General features: G+C 41.7%; 1 protein-coding gene across 5 annotated transcripts in view; it reads right to left on the bottom strand.

Moving 5' to 3' along the window:
- PTPRM (protein tyrosine phosphatase receptor type M) overlaps positions 1-20,056 on the bottom strand; it is a 671,212-nt gene that overhangs the window by 279,870 nt on the left and 371,286 nt on the right. For all 5 annotated transcript variants that reach the window (XM_055417180.2, XM_055417182.2, XM_055417181.2 and 2 more), the window contains one exon: positions 2,896-3,204. In XM_055417180.2, the coding sequence (XP_055273155.1) occupies positions 2,896-3,204 (309 nt within the window). The remainder of the gene's footprint in view (positions 1-2,895; positions 3,205-20,056) is intronic.

The following is a 20,056-nucleotide window of genomic DNA, read 5'->3' as shown; positions in this document are numbered from 1 at the left end:
GAAATAAAATATATCTAAGTTTGTGGAATTGAACCCTGTCTGGTGACACTCATAACAGCTATAAAAGATACACCTTTCCCACGTATTTTCTCATAAAATAAATGATATTTCAACAAAAGTATTATACGATAATAAAACTCACAATGTACAATGAATTGTAGCCATTACTAGTGGCAGATAGTGACACTTCAATTTTTTTCTTAAAGCTCACTATTATCCATTTTTCTCTTTCTTTCCTTTTCTGCCTTTTTTGAAGTCTTTTTTCTTTTGTTCTTGTTAAGAAATATAAGTTGAAATCAAAAGTTTTTCTAATTAACTGGTATGCTATGAAAACAATAGATTTTTATTTGGAAATAATGCATGCATGCATGCCCAACTCCAGGGACTAGCAAGCTACTTTAAACACACAAATGGATATGTAACTTATTCTAACCTCATGTTTCGACAGCACTTAACAGAATTCTCTGCTGCTGCTGCTGCTGCTGCTGCTGCTAAGTCACTTCAGTCATGTCCGACTCTGTGCGACCCCATAGACAGCAGCCGACCAGGCTCCGCCGTCTCTGGGGTTCTCCAGGCAAGAACACTGGAGTGGGTTGCCATTTCCTTCTCCAATGTGTGAAAGTGAAAAGTGAAAGTGAAATCGCTCAGTCATGTCTGACTCATAGCGACCCCATAGACTGCAGCCCACCAGGCTCTTGTGTCCATGCGATTTTCTAGGCAAGAGTACTGGAGTGGCTTGCCATTGCCTTCTCCGAACAGAATTCTCAGTTCATGTCAATTTGAAGCCTCAAAGTTTTGATGGGTTCACGCCTCAGCATAACATCTCTCATTTCTACAAAAGACTGAATTTGACATTCCACTCTCATGATGGAAAACTACTGCTGATTTAAGCCTGAATTAAAAGATTATTAGCAAACTTTACTCTTCTATTTAATGACTAACAAAGTATTTTGAGTGCTTATTGCTACTCAATATCATCCATATTGCTATAGAAAAAAACAGATGGCTTCTTCTCTCAAGTCGTTTACGGTTAAGAGGGAAAAATTGCGTGTAATATAATGAGAGAATAAGTAAGGGTCAAGAGAAGTTGCTTTGACCTGTTACAACAACAATAATCACACTCACCTATTAAAGACTCTTCTCTTCAACCACAGACAGCCCTGGATGAAAGTGCCTTCTAACCCTAAAATGCTGGAGAACTGTAGGATTCTTGCTTCTCAGACAAGGAAATTAAGGCTCAGATATTTAAAGATCTTGTCAAGGGCAATAAGCTCAGAGGATGTGGAGAATAAGGGTGGGGAGAGTTGGAGACGGCTTCATGAAGGACCTGAAACTGAGGAGGACTCTGGAGGGTGGTGGAGGAGGTGGAATGGAGGAGGCCAGGTGGGAGGGATGTGCAGAGGAGAACAGACGGCCGGGGGTGCTCAGGATGCGAGGGCTGTGCCCGTAGGACCCACGCCCAGAGGACTGCTCTGAAGGATGCCCTGTGTGGGAGAAGAGGCTCCCGGTTCTAGAGTCTGAACCAGGAACACCAAGGACCTTGACAGTCCAGATTTGGGCAAGGAGAGTCACTGATGGCTCTTGTGGAGACAGTGAGGTGATAAAAAGGTATTTTACATATAAGTTTAGGGAGTGGGAAGGGGGCCCTGGACTACTACAGAAGTTTCAGAATAAAATAATGAGATCTGGATGTAGGCAGTGGAAGTTGAGAGAAAAGAACAATCTATCAACATATTAAGTGAAGTCAGTCAAAGACAAACATCACGTGACATCATTTACATGTGGAATTAAAAAAAATGATACAAATGAACTTACCCACAAAACAGAAGTAGACTCACAGACAGAAACCAAACTTACGTTACCAAGGGGAAGGAGGGGGCGGGAAGAGATAAGGTAGGACGTAGAGATGAACATACGCACACTACTGTATATAAAATAGATAAACAACACGACCTGCTGAAGAGCACAGGGAACAATACTTAATATCCTGCCATAACCTATGATGGAAAAGAATCTCAACAAGGATATATACCTATATTAATATATATTCAGTTGTAAATATACATGTATATACGTACTGTTAGCCTCTGGTGTACTGCGGTTTTATATATATCATATATAAATCTATATGATATGATATATAATATATAAATATATATGATATATATAAACTTTATATATATATCTATAAAACTCTGCAGTACACCTGAAGCTAGCATTGCAAATTAACTAGACTTCAATTTAAAATATAGTTTGAAAAAACCCTCAAGGCAGAAAGATAAAATAGACAGTAATATCACTGTTCATATTAATAAGGCTTCTAGCATACTAAAGATCTACTACTAAGTACTCCAGAAGTACTCTGAAACATATTAGTAGAAGTCTGTTTATTGAGGTAATACTCAATTACAACATTGTTCCTAGAGAAAAGAATGACTATTACTTGACCACCGACCTCATGTAGTAATTTCTTAGCACTGTGCTGAAGAGCAAAGGCAGCCTCTATCTGGGGCTGAATTTTAATCTGAATTATGAAAAATGTTTCAGAATGGCATATGAATAAGTCCTTCCTATAGATAATCTAATACCCAAACAACACCTCAGTCCCAACACGATGACAAAATTTGAACGAAGAACTATTCAGAGCCATGTAGGATTATTGTATGTAGAAAACTAATTATGTGACATAAAAATTAAAACAAGCCTCTGTATCTTTATTGTCTTCACCTTTTTTAATCAGTGTTTCAGCAGATGCAGCACAGACACACATGTTATTCAACATGGTAAGCAATTTTCTTCCATTTTCATTGTAAAGATCTCAGTTAGAAAGAAACACAAGCTGCATTTTTGGAAGACTGCATGTTTTACACAAACACATCACTTCAAAGTACTCACGATCTTCATCCGTCTGTACTATGAGCTCCTGGCTCTCCTTCCGCCCCTCTGGATTCATGAGGATGAGCTTCACGCTGACGTTGGTGTAGGGCGAGAGGTTGGTGATGGTGTGTTGGGGGTGTGAGTTTTCTGTGTCCCAGCTCACTTCCTCTCGCACCTGTTCCTGCCCTCCAACTTGGTAGCAGTAGTGGACCGTGAGGTTGTAGCTATGGCAACGGGTCACGTTATACCCAAAGGGCTCCCAGCGGATGGTGATCTGTCGGGATTTGACTTCCACGACTTCCAGTTTCCTTGGGCCACGCATGGGATCTAAGGAGGAAAAAGAAAACATAAGAGAAAAGGATAATAAAAGTTCTGGTGAAGCCTAGGTGCCACAGATAATTATATTGGTCTCCAATATCTTGTTTTCTCTTCTTCCATATGAATAAACTCTCTACAACTTAGCTGGGCATAATGCCACCCAGAATAAAGAATACAGTTTCCATCCTCTTAAGCGGTGAAGTCTGACCCTTGAACCCAAGTTTTGGTGGATGGCATACAAGGTGAGATGTCAGGAATGGTTTCTGGGGCGTCTCCTTGAGAGGAAGGGGCTCCCCTTCTTTGTTTCTCCTTCTGTCCTGTTAGCTCGACTTGGGACAGCTTGCACAGGTGGAGCCATGATGGACCATGATGCACTTAAACATGAAGAACTTAAGCAATGACAACAAAGAAATGGGGTTCCTGGTGATCACTGGGCTACCATACGAGCCCTGAATGGTCTACTTCCAGAATTTTCATTAGAGGGAAATACAATGCATTTATTTAAGGCTCTTTCCTCTGGGGTCTGATTCACAAAACTAATCTTCATGCTAACTGATGCATATACTTTTAATCTTTTTAAATTAATTCATAATTATGGAATTAGAAAACATAAAAGTAAAAGTTTGCAAATTCAGCATGAAATACAATGATTACAGAATATAAACTTCTGAGCACAACTCTAGCCTTTTCAGGTTTTGATTTACAGAGAATTCCACACAGTCACTACTGAAGTAATTCTTTCCTACCCCTGATCAGGTCTCAGTGTTGTCCCTCAGACCAAGCTCCAGGGACAGAGTTTGGACCTTAGAAATCTAAATGATTTGCAGGAATATGAGCATTCTGATTGGCTTAAGAGAAAGAATATACACAGAGAAAGCTTTTTCATGCATATTTATTTTTTAATGAAGTACAGTTGATTTACAATGTTGTGTTAATTTCTGCCATGTAGAAAAGTGATTTAATTATACATATATATTCTATCTTTATATTCTCTTCCATTATGGTTTCTCACAGGATATTGAATATAGTACCCTGTGCTATATAGTAGCACCTTGTTATTTATGAGAAAGCTTAAACTTATTTACGGAAATGGTGATGAAATTACAATAATACTAAGTATAAAACATATACTGAGCCCTTATGATGTACCTTGCATCTTTCTAAGAGGTTTATCTTTTATGGGTTTGGGGAGCACCTAATCTAAAATATTTACTTTAGTATATCCATACATTCCATTGATCTATATATTTTGATTTTTGTTTTCCTGAAGGTGGTTACCATTTATGATCTGTAAAGAGATCTATAATTGGAAAGGGGAAATACCCATGAAAACTTGAGAAATAACAGCTACTGTGTACTGTGTGTATACTTCCTGTGTATGGGTTGTTTTGTATATAATCTCTACTCCTTAACAATCCAGTTTCTCCCAAGATAGAAATGAAAACATTGTGACCATGATGGGTTCAACAAGTTGCCCAAGGTCAAGAACTGACTGTGGCTCTGCATTTGTATGTTTGACAATGAAACATACGCTGTTGCCACTCAAGAGTTTCCACCAAAATAAAGAAAATCAGATTTTTAAAAAAACCACACGTTAAGACATGTAAAACTCCACCAGAAACAAGATCAAGGGATGTAAACTAGAATAAAGTCCTGTGACTGTAACCTTGGGACAAAAGTGCTGGGAAGAACCCTTCCCCCTACTCCCTCTGGTTCCATGGAAGCTGGGTACCAGGCCACATTCTCCAGCCTTGGTTTTCCAGACAACCACACCAATACTTTTTAGCCACCAGAAACCTGTCTGGACTATCACTGATGTTTATATCTTGCTTTGCAATGTGCGTAAATTCCTTGTTTTCTCCATTATTTAGGGCCGAGAGAGAACTTTCACTTTTCACTTTCACACATTGGAGAAGGAAATGGCAACCCACTCCAGTGTTCTTGCCTGGAGAATCCCAAGGACGGGGAAGCCTGATGGGCTTCCGTCTATGGGATCACACAGAGTCGGACACGACTGAAGTGACTTAGCAGCAGCAGCAGAGAGAACTTAGGGAACCCCCTTTTCTTGTGGTCTTCAACAAATGAAACGATTCTTGTGAAATAATGTTCTGGGTTTGCATTTGTGAGACGGGGTTTATCTGCCAGTTATCTGTTCAAACCCTAACACAAGATTAATCATGACCATTCACGCTATTCTGTCTTGTAATAACTCTAGGAACCAAGGACAAGTGAGAAAAAATTTCCTTGGAGAATCCTGAATGGAAGATGCTCATGGAACGATCCATTTTACTGAATCAATTTGTTCATATTTAAATTACTAGTGTTCGGGAAAATATCACAAATAAGTTACCTAGTGATAACATTGAAGGTGTTTTCCAGTCTAGTGACTTTTGACCATCTAAAGGCAATGTCTAATTTTATATAATGCTTCATTAGTTGAATGCTTACAAAAACTTTTAATACACTCCAGATCCCTTATATAAACAGATTAACGTGCATCTATTTGCTCCTTTCCCTATTAATCACAAGTCTCCACAAGGACTGTTCTAAAGCACTTTTCCAAGGTTTTCATCAATTTTACTTACTAAATGACTAAATGCTTCAGATATTAATTTCAACAAGCAGTGCAGTTCTAACTTAATTTCACTAGAAAAACTACTTTCTCCTGCAGAAGTAAGCCTGCATCATTTTAATACTCCATAGCCAAGAACACACACTTGTGAATTAAGTCCCAGGATAAAACAACGAAGGCTCTGTCTACTGGTCAAGCTGTCTTGAAGTGCAGACTCTCTTCCCATCTGTTATTACCTCTCAGAATCCCATCATGGTAAAGTGATGACTTCCTGGGAACTGGTCAAGTCAAATAGCCAAGCCTAGCACAAACAACCATCTCTATGACCAAGTCCCCAGAGTCCTGATTATCACCAATGGTATTAAGAGACCAGAAATGGAGGCTGTGTGAGTTCTGAGTCTTTGACGGAAGCAGGGTTGTGCAGACTGGTTTGCATCTTGTTCCTGATCAGTGCAAACAAAACCATCTTGCAGAAGCTTTTCCAAACAGAATATTTCTTTTCTTAAATATTTTAATTTTGGGCTTCCCTGGTGGAGCAGTGGATAAGAACCCACCTGCCAATGCAGGCGACATGGGTTCAATCCCTGGTCCAGGAAGATTCCACATGCCTCAGAGCAGCTAAGCCCATGCACCGCAACTACTGAGCCGGTGCACCATAAATACTGAAGCCTGTATGCTCTCGGTCCAGCAAACCACAACTGATTAAGCCCCTGTGCCTCAACTACTGAAGCCCATGTGCCTGGAGCCCGTGAACTACAAGAAACCACTGCAATGAGAAGCCCTCACACCACAACCAGAGAGGAGCCCCTGCTCCCCACAACTAGAGGAAGCCCGCACACAGCAATGAAGACCCAGCACTGCCAGAAGTAAATAAATCAATTTGCTCCCCGAATAGGAGAAGCTGTCCTGGAGGTGACAAAAAGACACTCTTCTATAGTGACGAATGCCACTGGAGGTGGTAGTAGGAGCCTTGGGTACTAATCTGAGTCCAGTCACTCACTCGCTGTGAAATTCAGGGAGTGTCTTCAATTTGCTGAACCACATTTTGTGTGCATGCTCAGTCACTAAGTCACCACTAAGTGGTGTCCAACTGTTTGAGACCACATGGACTGTAGCCCGCCAGGCTCCTCTGTCCACGGGATTTCCCCAGGCAAGAACACTGGAGAGGGTTGCCATTCCTTTCTCCAGGGGATCTTCCCGACCCAGGAATCAAACCTGGGTCTCCTGCATTGCAGGCAGATTCTTTACCATCTGAGCCACCAGGGAAGCCAGATGACAGGGTAATAAGTCATAGTCACTAGTTGGGGAATATATGTCTATCTTTTCTCACGATCCTAAAGATGTTTTGGAGGACGTGTATGGAATCCAAGGCCAGTAACTTCTCTTCACAATCCCTTTGGCCCTCAGCGGAATGGGTACCGGAAGGTATGTTGGCACCAGTCACGAGGCCAGGGGGCCCACTCTGGGCCCATGGGCTCACAATAAGTGACCAGAGCAGTATCCCTGAGGAGTGTGGTGGCTGTCACGCCTGAAGCTTCAGCAGGGAGTTCTCACTGGTTCCCCTGCCGGCACCACTGGCAGCGTCTTCCCCTGTTCTCTTTCCGCCACTATGAGTCAGGTTTCAAGCAGAGACACCTGACACTTGCAGCCCTGACCTGAGGGACCAGTGAGCTGGTTCTGGCCTCCAGCACTCTGGCAATCCTATTTAATCAGGGACCCCGCCTCCTCATACAGCCAGTCCTGTTCTTCCAGGGATAAGGGCAGAAACTGAGTGATAGGATCAATTTCCATTGCAGGTTCAATTCACAGCTCGTTTCTCTGGAACCCTGCCCTTTACCTTTCATTACAACTACACTGCTTTTTCAGAAACTCAATTTCAGAACCTGTGAGATACATCTGGGTGTAATTTTAGAATCCTGTCATTGATAATCAAAAACACAGATTACAAACCGAGGCTCCTGCTAACAGGTTTCTCTTTTCTGCCTCTTCATGGACTTTCCAGAGGTCTATTGCAATAAAAGGAATGACACCCAGAACGGCAGGATGGGTCCCTTCTGGCATCTTCAGCTACTAAACTTCTGCTTTGCCAGCCACACAAAACAAGGTGACAAAATAATAAAGTAACAGCTTTATTTACTTTGCTATAGAGTTAAATAAGAGAAAAGGCTTCTTTCAGTTCAGTTCAGTTCAGTTCAGTCGCTTAGTCGTGTCTGACTCTTTGCGACCCCATGAACCACAGCACGCCAGGCCTCCCTGTCCATCACCAACTCCCGGAGTTCACTCAGACTCATGTCCATCGAGTTGGTGATGCCATCCAGCCATCTCATTCTCTGTTGTCCCCGTCTCCTCCTACCCCCAATCCCTCCTAGCATCAGACTCTTTTCCAGTGAGTAACTGATGTTATATTGGCCTTCCCAGTTATTTAATATTCCTAAGCAGCAAAGACGCAGACAGTAAAGAATCTGCCTGCAATTCAAAATACCCAGGTTTGATCCCTGCCTTGGGAAGATCCCCTGGAGTAGGAAATGGCAATCCACTCCAATATTCTTGCCTGGAAAATTCCATGGACAGAGGAGCCTGGCAGGCTATAGTCCATGGGGTCACAAAGAGTTGGACACGACTGAAAGAATGACTAACACACAAGCAACAAAGACTCCAGGCACAGGAGCACTGTTTGTAAGTGACAGAGCGATAGTTTTGAATTAGCTGCTATTTTCCATAGTTTGGGCTTCCCTGGTGGCTCAGATGGTAAAGAATCTGCCTATACTGCAGGAGACCCGGGTTCGATCTCGTGGTCAGGAAGAGCCCCCGAAGAAGGAACTGGCCACCCACTCCAGTATTCTTGCCTAGGAAATCCCATGGACAGAGGAGCCTGGCAGGCTACAGTCCATGGGGTCACAAAGAGTCGCGTAAGACTTAGCAATTAAACAACAACAACAAAACAAAAACAAAAGTAGTACTAAATTAATAGCTGAGAAAACAGTCTTACCGAATAATGAAGGAAAGGGCAGGCATGCCAGGCCTCACATAGAAGCAGATTCCTCCCGTATTTCTTGGTTTAGGATGGATGTGTTCTTTACCATATCTTTTCTGTATTACAAGGGCTGGTTTGTACTCAGCCTGAATCCTAAAGGTAAGTAACCTTGCTGGGAACTGGACTCTACATGTATCCATCCTATCCATCAATCTAATTAGATTGCAGATGAAAGCGGGAATTTCCATTCATGATTTACGGGAAATGTAAAGACGATCTTACATAAGAAATAATGAGGACACAGGCCAAGGTGCGAATGCAGACCCTCTCAGGGTGAGGGTGGGGCTGCACCCACACTCGGAACGCGAGCGACGGCTGACAGCCTGGAGGGGCAGCTCCCTGTGCCTCCGGTGACCCTAAGTGACCCGAAGAGAGCACGGTGTGCACATGCTCTGTTTAGTTTCTGGTTTGTACATTACAAAACCTACAGTAAAAGAACACAACTGTGGCCTTTGGTGAGTCACTTTTGGTGTCTCGTTTCAAGCTAGTGTCACCGAGACTTTTAGAATATATTTTTTTAAAGAATTTTAAGATTTAACATTCGTAAGCGTTAGTTGAATGGGAGCTGGAAAAAAAGATGGAATAAACGATTCACTATTGACAGTCTTCCACAATAAAGAAGTGTTGGCATTGATAACAGACTCACTGACAGTAATGTTTCTCATAATTTATTCTGCTTTAATTGATTAACTTTTCAGAATAAGGCTAGGAGTCCAACAGTGGTTGAAAGATGTTCTTCTTTCAAATACAAAGTGTTCTTTTCTGGTGTTAATTCAAGGTTTTTAAAATTTGAAGTAATAAGTTTTTTAAAAAAAACACACATTGAAAAATACAACATAAAACAATAGCCTGTGTACCTACTAATATCAAATATTAACACTGGTGTTTTGCCTTGGAACACTTTTGATTAAAGAAATAAAATACTGCTGATATAAATCCTTTCCAGGGTCCTGTAGGCTACCTCAAGGTTATTATACATCACTCTCAGACATGGTTTTGTACTTTTATTACAAGTGTCCAGGATGCTTAAAATTTTACACAAATGCTACCATTCTCTGCAGACTGATGGGTTCCACATCAGCCAAGTTGAAATTCATAGATCTGGCTTAGATCTACAGATGGATCATATAGATCATTTTAACTGATCGATGTCAAATGTATACATGTATCATATATGCAGATCAAATTCCATTAAGGAAATTAACTGTAGTTTACTTCTGCATTCCCTACCGAGGAGCAGACAGGTTGAGCCCACACGTTCCCTATTACAAGGGGTGAAGAGTGAGCACTGGTAACACCTGGCAGCTCATTTAGAAATACAGATGCTCAGGCCCCACCTCTAACCGCCAGAAGCCGAATCTTCCTTTGCACATTAAAGTCTGAGAAACTCTGACTTAGAGGAGTGTTTTTTAGAATGCAGGTTGGGCCCTTGGGTCTGAAGACTAGTAAGGAATATTAGTGGTAAAGAACCCGCCTGCCAATGCAGGAGACCTAAGAGACATGGGTTTGATCCCTGGGTTGGAAAGATCCCCTAGAGGAAGAAATGGCGTCCCACTCCAGTATTCTTGCCTGGAGAGTCCCAAGGACAGAGGAGCCCAGTGGACTACAGTCCATGGGGTCACAAAGAGTTGGACATGACTGAGCGCACACACACACACACAAACACACACACAAAGAAACTAAAACATTCAAATGCATTTTAAGAGGACTGTGCAGGTTTTTAGTTTACATACACACACTCTTGTGAATTTACAGGTGTGTGTTTGACTGTGTCCACAATGTAAAATACATTTCATACTGCAGCAGAAGAGTGAGAAGCACGCTGCTGCAGAACTTTTTCCCCGGGGGCTCCAGGAGATACATACGCCTAGAGAAATTCTTCCCTGGGGGCACGAGGAGATATGCACTCCTAGAGAAAGTCTTCCCTGGGGGTGCCAGGAGATATGTACAGAAATGTTCTTAGCAGCATTGTTGACAAAAGAATAAGAGAAAAAAGCAGAAACAACCTAAATATCTACCAAGCAGAAAACAGACAAATAATCATATAATGGCAAAATATTCTCCAGTGATTATGAATGAAACAATAACGAATTGTGTAAATACAGAATTGAGTGAAAAACTCAAGTTGCAGTAGAGAACTATAATTTTATAAAACTGAAAAACCGGCAAAAGGGAATTAAAGCATACATATATGCAAAAATCACTTAAATGAAGAAAGAAGAGAAAAACAGGACAAATATCCATGGAAACTCAGGATACTGGTGAGCTCAGTCCTATAGGCAGGGCAATAAAATGAGAAACAGTTAGATGCAGAAGCTCTAAGGAGGCTCTATTTTTTTGAGGTTCTATTTTTAAGCCAAGGAGTCAGTTAACGTTGCTACATAGCGCAATTTATGTAGATGACATATATTCTTTTGTTTATGTCAAATACAGACAGTGAAGGACAGGGAAGCCTGGCGTGCTGCAGTCCATGGGGCCACAAAGAGTCAGACATAACTTAGTAACTGAACAACAACATAATAACTTAAAAGAAGGTGATCACAGGAAGGCATGAATATCCCAGAAATTCTGTTGGCTCTTTGAAATTCTCTTCATGCAGGACAGTCTACCCTCGGTTCTTAGGAGATAAAGACCGGTTTCTGACAGCCAGACCTAAGGGAAGCAGGATAACACCTCACTGAAGACGTTCTGGATATTCACCCGTGGCTGGGGGCCTTGGACCTTAGGAGCTTTATGGAGCCACGTACTCACATGTCTAACAGGCATCTCACCAGCGATGCTTTTGGCCCAGACACCAGACCCCTGGGTCCTGCAGGCTGAGTCTCAGGCCCGGCTCAGCCACTCAGGGGACAGGTGTTGCTTCTCCTGACGCCGATCCCAGCTCTGAACCTCACCCTGTTTCATTCCTGGATTCTTAGAGAGGCCCAAAGCAGAGCTCAGGACGGCCACATGAGGAGGGAAGAGCGTGAGCAAGCTAACCGTCCAAGGCCACAGCTGATCCATCTGGTACAGCATGTTTGTGTACACATGTTGTACATGTTCCGACCTATGTCTCTGTACAACAGAAAAGCACGCCTTCCTTAAGGCACTAATTGCCATCTGCTGGAAAACTGCGTAAGAATCATATAAATCTATGGGGTTCGTGCAATGAATGGGCCCTGCATGCTTATGTCATGCACACTCTGCACAACCGTACACTGTGGTCCTGCTGGAAATAGGGTGAATAGGTGTGTGTGTGTCTATGTGGGTATATTTGTGTGCTGTTCAAAAACATGCAAGTTCCATGACCAAAAAGATATAGGCATGCTCCATGCACTGAGAGTTCTGAAGGAATTTAACGGATGGCTTCAAAACTTAAGATGAAGCAGGTGTGCAGAAGTGGATACGCTGTGTGCATGTTGACAGAGGTATGTGGATTTTTTTCAGCAAATACCACTTACTCGCTTACCCTTTAACCACAAATACTAACTTCAACAGCCATGTATCCACATACAGTATTTGAATTGAATTTTCATGAAGGTACTAGTTTTAGCTATTCCTCCCTAATCCTATCTGTCCCTCATGACTTTCCTTTTTGATGGTATGTCTGAATCAATCTAAGGACTTCTAATTGATGACCTGTTATCATAGGAACCAAATAAAAGTGATTCCATGAGTAAGTCATTCCTGTCAAACAGGTCATAACCATTCTTGCTTTGTACACCAGTCAGGCGAGTCTATCTGTTGCATCCCAAATACCATTCTCCCTCCAAAATTAATATCTTTGGTCTCACAGATCCACACACATACAATATTAGTCACCTTTTTTTATCTGCAAAAAAGTAGTCTTCAATCTCTTTCTATCTTGATTCAAAATCAGTCTCTTTCATGGCTATTTTTTCTTAGTTAAGAACTCTGAGGCTTCTAGACACCCACATTGTCAAAATCCTCATGGTCACAGGTTGATTATGTTTCTATATGTGCTCCTGTTTTCTGTAACAATCAAGTTCACTGACTACTGATCCCATGTCTAACACAAATGCTTTATCCTAGAAGGATCCTATGTTCACTAGTCAATGCATTAGTTAAAAGGATGCTAACACAGTATAATAAACACCAAGCATCTGGCTCAGCTCCTTTATTTTCATAAGTCAATTCAGAAACCATCTCCTTTCCTGTGGTATTTACCAGTTTTCTATGAAAGGCCTTTCCAAGTTCTGCGCTGTGATTTGCGTGTCTCTGTCTTTCTGCTTTATAAACATGGCCCCCCTAACGACTGGAATGGTCCATTTCTGCCTCAGCTCCTTGGTGACATTTCCAAAGTGTAAAGTTCACGCCTGCGGGAAGAATGCTGCGGCTATACAGTCAAATCGGAGTCTTCAGTTGTTCCGGTGCCCTGCAAAGAATGAGCTGTAATTCATCCTATAGATGAACTTTACAAGAAACTGGTGTGTGAAATAAAAATGAGCTTCCAGTAAAAGACTTTCTTGCTATTTATTTCAGGCTCTATTAAAGGAGGAGGCAAGTGATTTTCACAGAGTTTTTCAGAACTGTCACAAATTGGTTGAGAATGTGTATTGACCTCCTCTGACCCTCATAAAGTTGTGATGACCATAAAAAGGATCTTAGAAGTTTGGATCTGTTTATTTCATCCAGAGGAAAAGCGTACCCAACCAGTCACTTTTGGTATGGAAGAATGTGATAAGTATTGAAAAAAAGCCAATCGAATACCATTTTAGATTCACCCATAAGAACCATTCTCTCTAACTGATACTAGAAATCTTATTTAAAACACTTTTTACCTGTTCAGAGCCTCCTATTTATTAATAGTTCCTCCACCAGGGAATTGAACCCTGGCTCTCCCTCGGCAGTGAAAGTAGAGTCCTAACCACTGGACCACCAGGGCATTTGCTCAGCCATATTTTCCATCTTTAAGAAAAGAACTGTTCTTTAATAAAAGAACAAGGAAACTGTCACAAATAACATTTTTTTATTATTATTACAGCTCATTCCTCACTCAACTTTTGAAAAGAAATTACAGTTCACTGATACATATTTATTTTCTTTTGAATTTGGTTAACCTGCCACAGAAACTTGTCTTAAAAAATTACAAACAACTATGCTTCCTTGAATATTTGCATATTTCTTAGGAGGGGCTTAAAAACTACGGAACATATTGGATAATCTTAATAAAGTAGATCACCCATTTGCCATTTATTGTTAAAAATACTCAGGATTCTGACATACTGAAAATTAATTAGACATTTTCGTGAGGATCCACAGATAATACTTCTAATAAGTTATTAATATGATACCACATATCTTAGCTTTTTCATCCATTCTGAAGTTGAATTCCATGGGGAAAGGAAGCCTGCTGAGCCCGTGGGGCAGACCTGGGGGCCGGCCTGTTGGCAGCAGAGGATGGACTGGGATGGGGAGTGCCTGGAGGGAGGGGTGAGAGGCTGGGTTCTCCCTAGATGACCGGCTGGTGATGGCCAAGCCAGCCTGCACTAGGAGAACGGCAGCTCGGGAAACATCCTGGAGCCACACACCACGGAATGGCGTCATCAGATGGTCAGGGGGAGGGTGGGACCAGCGACAGGAAGACAGTCCTGCCAAGACAGGGGCCAGAGCTGGGGAGAGCTGGGGGTGTGATGGACCTGACTGCTTGCTGCCTGAGCCATCCATGAACAGACAGCGGGGATGGCCCTTAGGATAAACCTGAAGCTCAAAGTCGGCGGGGGAGCGAGGAAGGATTTGGAGGTTACGTAACCATTCAAGTCACTAACACAGATGGTGATTCCCAGGAAAAGTATTTAGAAAGAAGAGGGGGATAAAGCAAAAGAAAGCCTACATTAGCTGGACCTCTTTTTATTTTGATTTTATGTTTTCCCTTTAAGATTCTTTACGGCATCTCCTCTCCCCTATGAAACTGACAGTAATAAGCTATTAAGAGTTATAATTTTTAAACCATTCATTCTTTGATATGTGCCACTTCCAACACATTATTTTACAATAGGCTTTGCTTGAATTTTAAAAGAAAAGTTTTTCCTCAGGTGAAGAATTTTCAGCTCCAAACTAGAGCCGACTGGTGTGCGTATTTTTGTATTTGGTACCTACCTAATAGTTACACATTTTTAGAGAATGCCTCATTTAAATTCTAATGTATTTTAATAAGGAATGAAAGAAAATATCACCCCATATATGTATTTTTTTTCTTAAATTACCCCTAGTGCTTGATTACTCCTCCACAATCAAAATCATGTCTTAAATATGAATGATACAAAACAAGACTACAGCCTGAACGTCTAACAGAGAGATTTTAGCTGCTTGTTTAAAATGACATACCTAGCTATTCAGTAATCACTTTATAATAACCCCTTTCATTTCCAAATCTACTTAGCCATCAGGCAGCACTGAGGAAAGAGCTGGCAACGGTTTTTACAACTGCACATTAGTTTTACATTTCATGACAAGCTAATTCTAGAGAGTTCCAAAGAGAGACAAGCTCCGGTCCTTGTGATTTTCTTCCCTTGTCACGAAGGAAGCATGTGTCGAGCTGTAAAGGAAAGATAAAAGCCTACAGACATATACTTTTCACCTCATCCTCATGTCAGTGACAATTTGCCCCACTGTACCCCAGGTGCCATGGTTCATATCTAAGTCAACAAGACGTCACCAGGCTGCCAACCGCTCTTTACCCCAAGCCAAAGACCTGCAGGGGATCAGAATCCCAACCACAACTGGACTCAGTCAGAGCATGATGGGGGGGTCTTCGTAAAGGGGGGCAGGTTGGGTTTAAATGCTGCACAAACACAACACAGAACTTCAGCTTACTGTGTAAGGCAGAAAAAACATCAAAAAGCGAAGTGTCAGTCAGTCATGTCCGACTCTTTGTGACCCCATGGCCTCTATCTGTCCAGGCTCCTCTGTCCGTGGAATTCTCCAGGCAAGAACACTGGAGAGCGTTGCCATTTCCTTCTCCAGAGGATCTTCCTGATTGAGGGATCTAACCTGCATCTCCTGCATTGGCAGGTGGGTTCTTTACCATCTAAGCCACCAGAAAATATAATCACCCGGTACTAAAAATGACAAACGTGCTTGGCCATTTCGAATTCGGTCCCACAAAAGGCATTTCAATGAAGACTAACCCAAGGCCATGCCTCATGATGCCTCTAATTAAATTCCAAACACCATCAAGAGTCAAACGTGGGTTTCTACAGCACCAAGCCGCTGAGAGAGTAAACTGATTTCCAAAACATTATTTAAGTCAATCGATGATCACACTGGAGCAATAAATACTTTAAGCTCTTGGTTTAAGCTTTGAAGGTTGCCATGAAAATCACCTGGGACGATGATAAACCATGGTATAAATCTCAGATTTGAGCAGCTCCATCCTTGCCAGGGAAGCAGAGACACAGATGTTGTTTATAATGTTGCACAGAAATAAACGGGATGTGTGATTTCATATATCAGTCTGCAGAAGATGGACCGGGACACTCCTGCTCTCGTGGCAGACTACTGCTGCTGACAAACTGCACTAATTCGCAGTCATTAGCCCAACAATGTGAGCTAAATCGAGAGCCTCACACAAGGCTTTACTGCACCCGGGACAAGACTGCATGGCTGCATAAATCCATACTCAAGAGATGTCATCAATTAATGCTACATGGCTAAACAGCCAAGTTCATTTTTTTCTAAATGGATACATTCCGATACGTGTGATCAACCCAAGTCAAGGCGTGTAGAATGCAATCAGAGTTGGCAAATTAACTCTCACATGCAGAGACGGATAGACGAACAATGTCCTCCAGATCAACTGGTGGAATTCACTCAGGTCTGCTGGGTGCGTTCAGGCCCAGAATGCACAGAAATAGCTCTCTCACCAGGCAATCAAGTGATGACTGTTCTCAACATCTGGCAGCAACACAGAAGACAGCACAGATGCAAAAACTCAAAGACTTGAGATTAAAAGGTAACGCACGAAAAGAAATTCACTTTTACTTTTCGACTGAATCTTATTCTTTTTCTGTTTCCCTATACAACACTACCAATACTCCCCACCCCGCAAAGAAACCTCCACCATATCTCTATTCTCAAAAAGCCTATGATTGTTTTCCTTGGAATCTTACTTCTACCAGTGACCTTGAACGGCATCTTATCCCTTCAACTCCAAGTCAGCTTGATTGACCTGCCGCATAATTTTAAGAGCAGCACACACATTCTCATCCCAGTGTAACCTTGCACTTATTGCACCCACTGTTAGACAGGGAGCAGGAAAGCTGGCTCTGGACCTAAGGAATCACCCTGGACAAGTATAATTCTGAATGGGAACAAAGGGTTTCCCTGGTGGCTTGGATGGTAAAGAATCCACCATCTCTACCAATCTCCAATGCAGGAGACCTGGGTTCAATCCCTAGGTTGGGAAGATCCCCTGGAGGAGGAAATGGAAACCCACTCCAGTATTCTTGCCTGGAGAAGCCCACGGACAGAGGAGCCTGGCAGGCTGTACAGTCCATGGGGTCACAGAAGAGTTGGACACGACTGAGTGACTAACAAGGTAGGTACATTTGGGTGGGGAGGAGAGTAAAATTCATGACTGGCTGCTGTATCTCAGAGCACAGGGTACATACAAATTCAGAGAGCATGCCAACCAGCACCCATACACCTTCACAAGCTGAAGCGCTTTGCCCCAAATTACTGCCAAAGTCTAGATGCTTGGGATGGGTCACCCATGAGGCTAAAACTAAAAGAACTGATTTGAAGTGGGGGCCGAGACACACCATCAACCCTATCAAGGGCTCCAAGGGCAAGAGGAGGTTGATTGGAGTTGGGGGGATGGGAGCGGGGTCAGAGACTGGGGAAGCCTCACAGGGAAATGCACGGCCCTGTGGGGAAGAGGTACCCACACTGTGTGAGCAAACAACCCTCACCTTGGGGGAAGGCATTCCTCAAAGGTTTCATTTACTTCCATCTCAAAAAATGACTCTTTCTTCGGTAGAGCTATGAATGAAGAATATTTAAACTCCCAACCCTAATGTTATATCAGCCTGTAGTATATCCAGTTTGGAATACATCCACAAATTTTTTTCTTCTAATTGACACTTTCAATGATTACGTGGGACCAGGGTGTGGGAATCCACAATGAAGGGAAGGTTTGTTTTCAATAGTCTCAAATTCTCAAGAACTTCTCTAGTGTGAATCTTCACTGCCCACTGTCTGAAAATATATCCTGGAAAGGAATAACTATGGATCTAGCCATGTGTCAAATACCACACTTTAAAATATAACGTTAAGATAATTCTATCATTTTTGAACTGTTATCTTTTAAGTAGTATGCTAGTCAGGTGTATGTGTGTGTGTGTGTGTGTGTGTGTATGGGAAAATTATTAATTAAATATTGAAGAGACTATAATTCTATTATTTTTGAACTGTTATCTTCTAAGTAGTATGCTAGTCAGGTGTGTGTGTGTGTGTGTGTCGGGTGTGTGTGTGTGTATGGGAAAATTATTAATTAAATATTGAAGAGACTATAATTCTATCATTTTTGAACTGTTATCTTCTAAGTAGTATGCTAGTCAGGTGTGTGTGTGTGTGTGTGTGCATGGGAAAATTATTAATTAAATATTGAAGAGACTATTCTAAAATTACACTTAAAACTTTGTGGAAATATAAGATTAAACCAAAACTCCTTTAATTTAAATAAGGACACAGAATTGAGCAAGCATTAGACTGTTGCAGAGAGAAATATAGTCATCTGTAAAACTTCCTAGAACTTCTTACTAGGCTTCATTTCCTCATGGATGGTTTGTATGCATGCAAAATAACACACAAGATTTAACGGGTATTTGCAACACTGACAACCGCATTTTATTAACTTCCAAGGCTGGATTCGAGACAATAAATCTGGTGTGTTCTAATAACGTAGGTATTAAAAATCTGCTCCTTACAGAATTATGAATTTGGTAATTACTTCTGCATTGCACGAAATCATAAAATGCGTCAAGCTTTTGCTAACATAATTCTGGCAGAAAATAAACTAAAAAATAGTATCCGTGGTTATTTATTCATATTAAGACCTTTTCAAGATGTTATAACAACACGTTTTATCATGGATTAAGCTCCCAAAACTACCTCTAGCAAATACCCAATTCTGGATAGGTATCTAACTTTAATCACTCTGCAGTTCCCCAGAATTAAAAGAAAGAAGGGAGAAAGACTTGTCTGGTAAACATCGACAGGCTGACTAAACAGCTACTGGAAACACTACTAATATTGTAACAATGATACAATTAGAAATACGGTTCCCTGCTAAAAATTCAAGAAGCCAACTGCAAAGGGAAGGAAAAAAAAAAAAAAGCAGAGAGCTGGTGTTTGTTAAAAAACTGTGCTGGCACCTTTCCCCCCTCCTATCTGTGATACTAAAACCAATGAACATTTTATTAAAATGACAATTAACCCTCATCCTAAATTCCAGAGATGTTTCTGGAGTCTTATGGAAGATAGCAGGAGAGACTGCTCATGATCTGTCCTACAGGTTCACAGGAGTTATCTGAGGGGGGATCTTTGGGGCTTTCCTGGTGGCTCACATAAAAATTCTGCCTGCAATGCAGGAGCCTGGGTTCAATCACTGGGTCGGGAAGATCCCTTAGAGAAGGACATGGCGACCCACTGCAGTATTCTTACCTGGAAAAATCCCATGGACAGAGGAGCCTGGCAGGCTACAGTCCATGGGGTTGCAAGAGCTGGACACAACTTAGCTACTAAGCCACCAACACTTTGGCTGTCCAATAATGACCAAGCATGAGCCATGAATTACAAGGATATTTATATATGAAGGATCCAAGAATTCAGACTCTATTACATCAGCATCAGCGCTACATGACTGTTTCAATACAGAGTAAGAATTTCAAAAATAGAACCAAGTTCTTTCAGTGATGCCCTATAAGAGGGGAAAAATGCCCTGAGTATTAATAGATAAATGCCAGTGATTTCTCACTAATACAAACCAAGGCAACTTTGGCCTTAGGATCTTCGCCAGATACTTTTGGGGTGTGTGTCTGGGCCTCCCCCTGGCCTAGTCACCATCCTACACGCCTATCCCTCAGGTCAGAAGGGCACTACTGCCCAGTTAACACTCAGCTTTAAAAAGCACCCGAGAATTAATGGAAGAAAATACAATCCATTGAAAATTTTGACAAATCTGAACTGGACTGAGAAAAAAAAGGGTTCAGAGAATTGGAACCTGAAAAGATCTGTCAAACTATCATATGAAA

This window comes from Moschus berezovskii, chromosome 28 (assembly GCF_049115385.1).
Source record: "Moschus berezovskii isolate FMDL1 chromosome 28, NW_MosBer_1.0, whole genome shotgun sequence".
Taxonomy (NCBI): domain Eukaryota; kingdom Metazoa; phylum Chordata; class Mammalia; order Artiodactyla; family Moschidae; genus Moschus; species Moschus berezovskii.
This window is presented reverse-complemented; position numbering and strand designations above follow the sequence as displayed.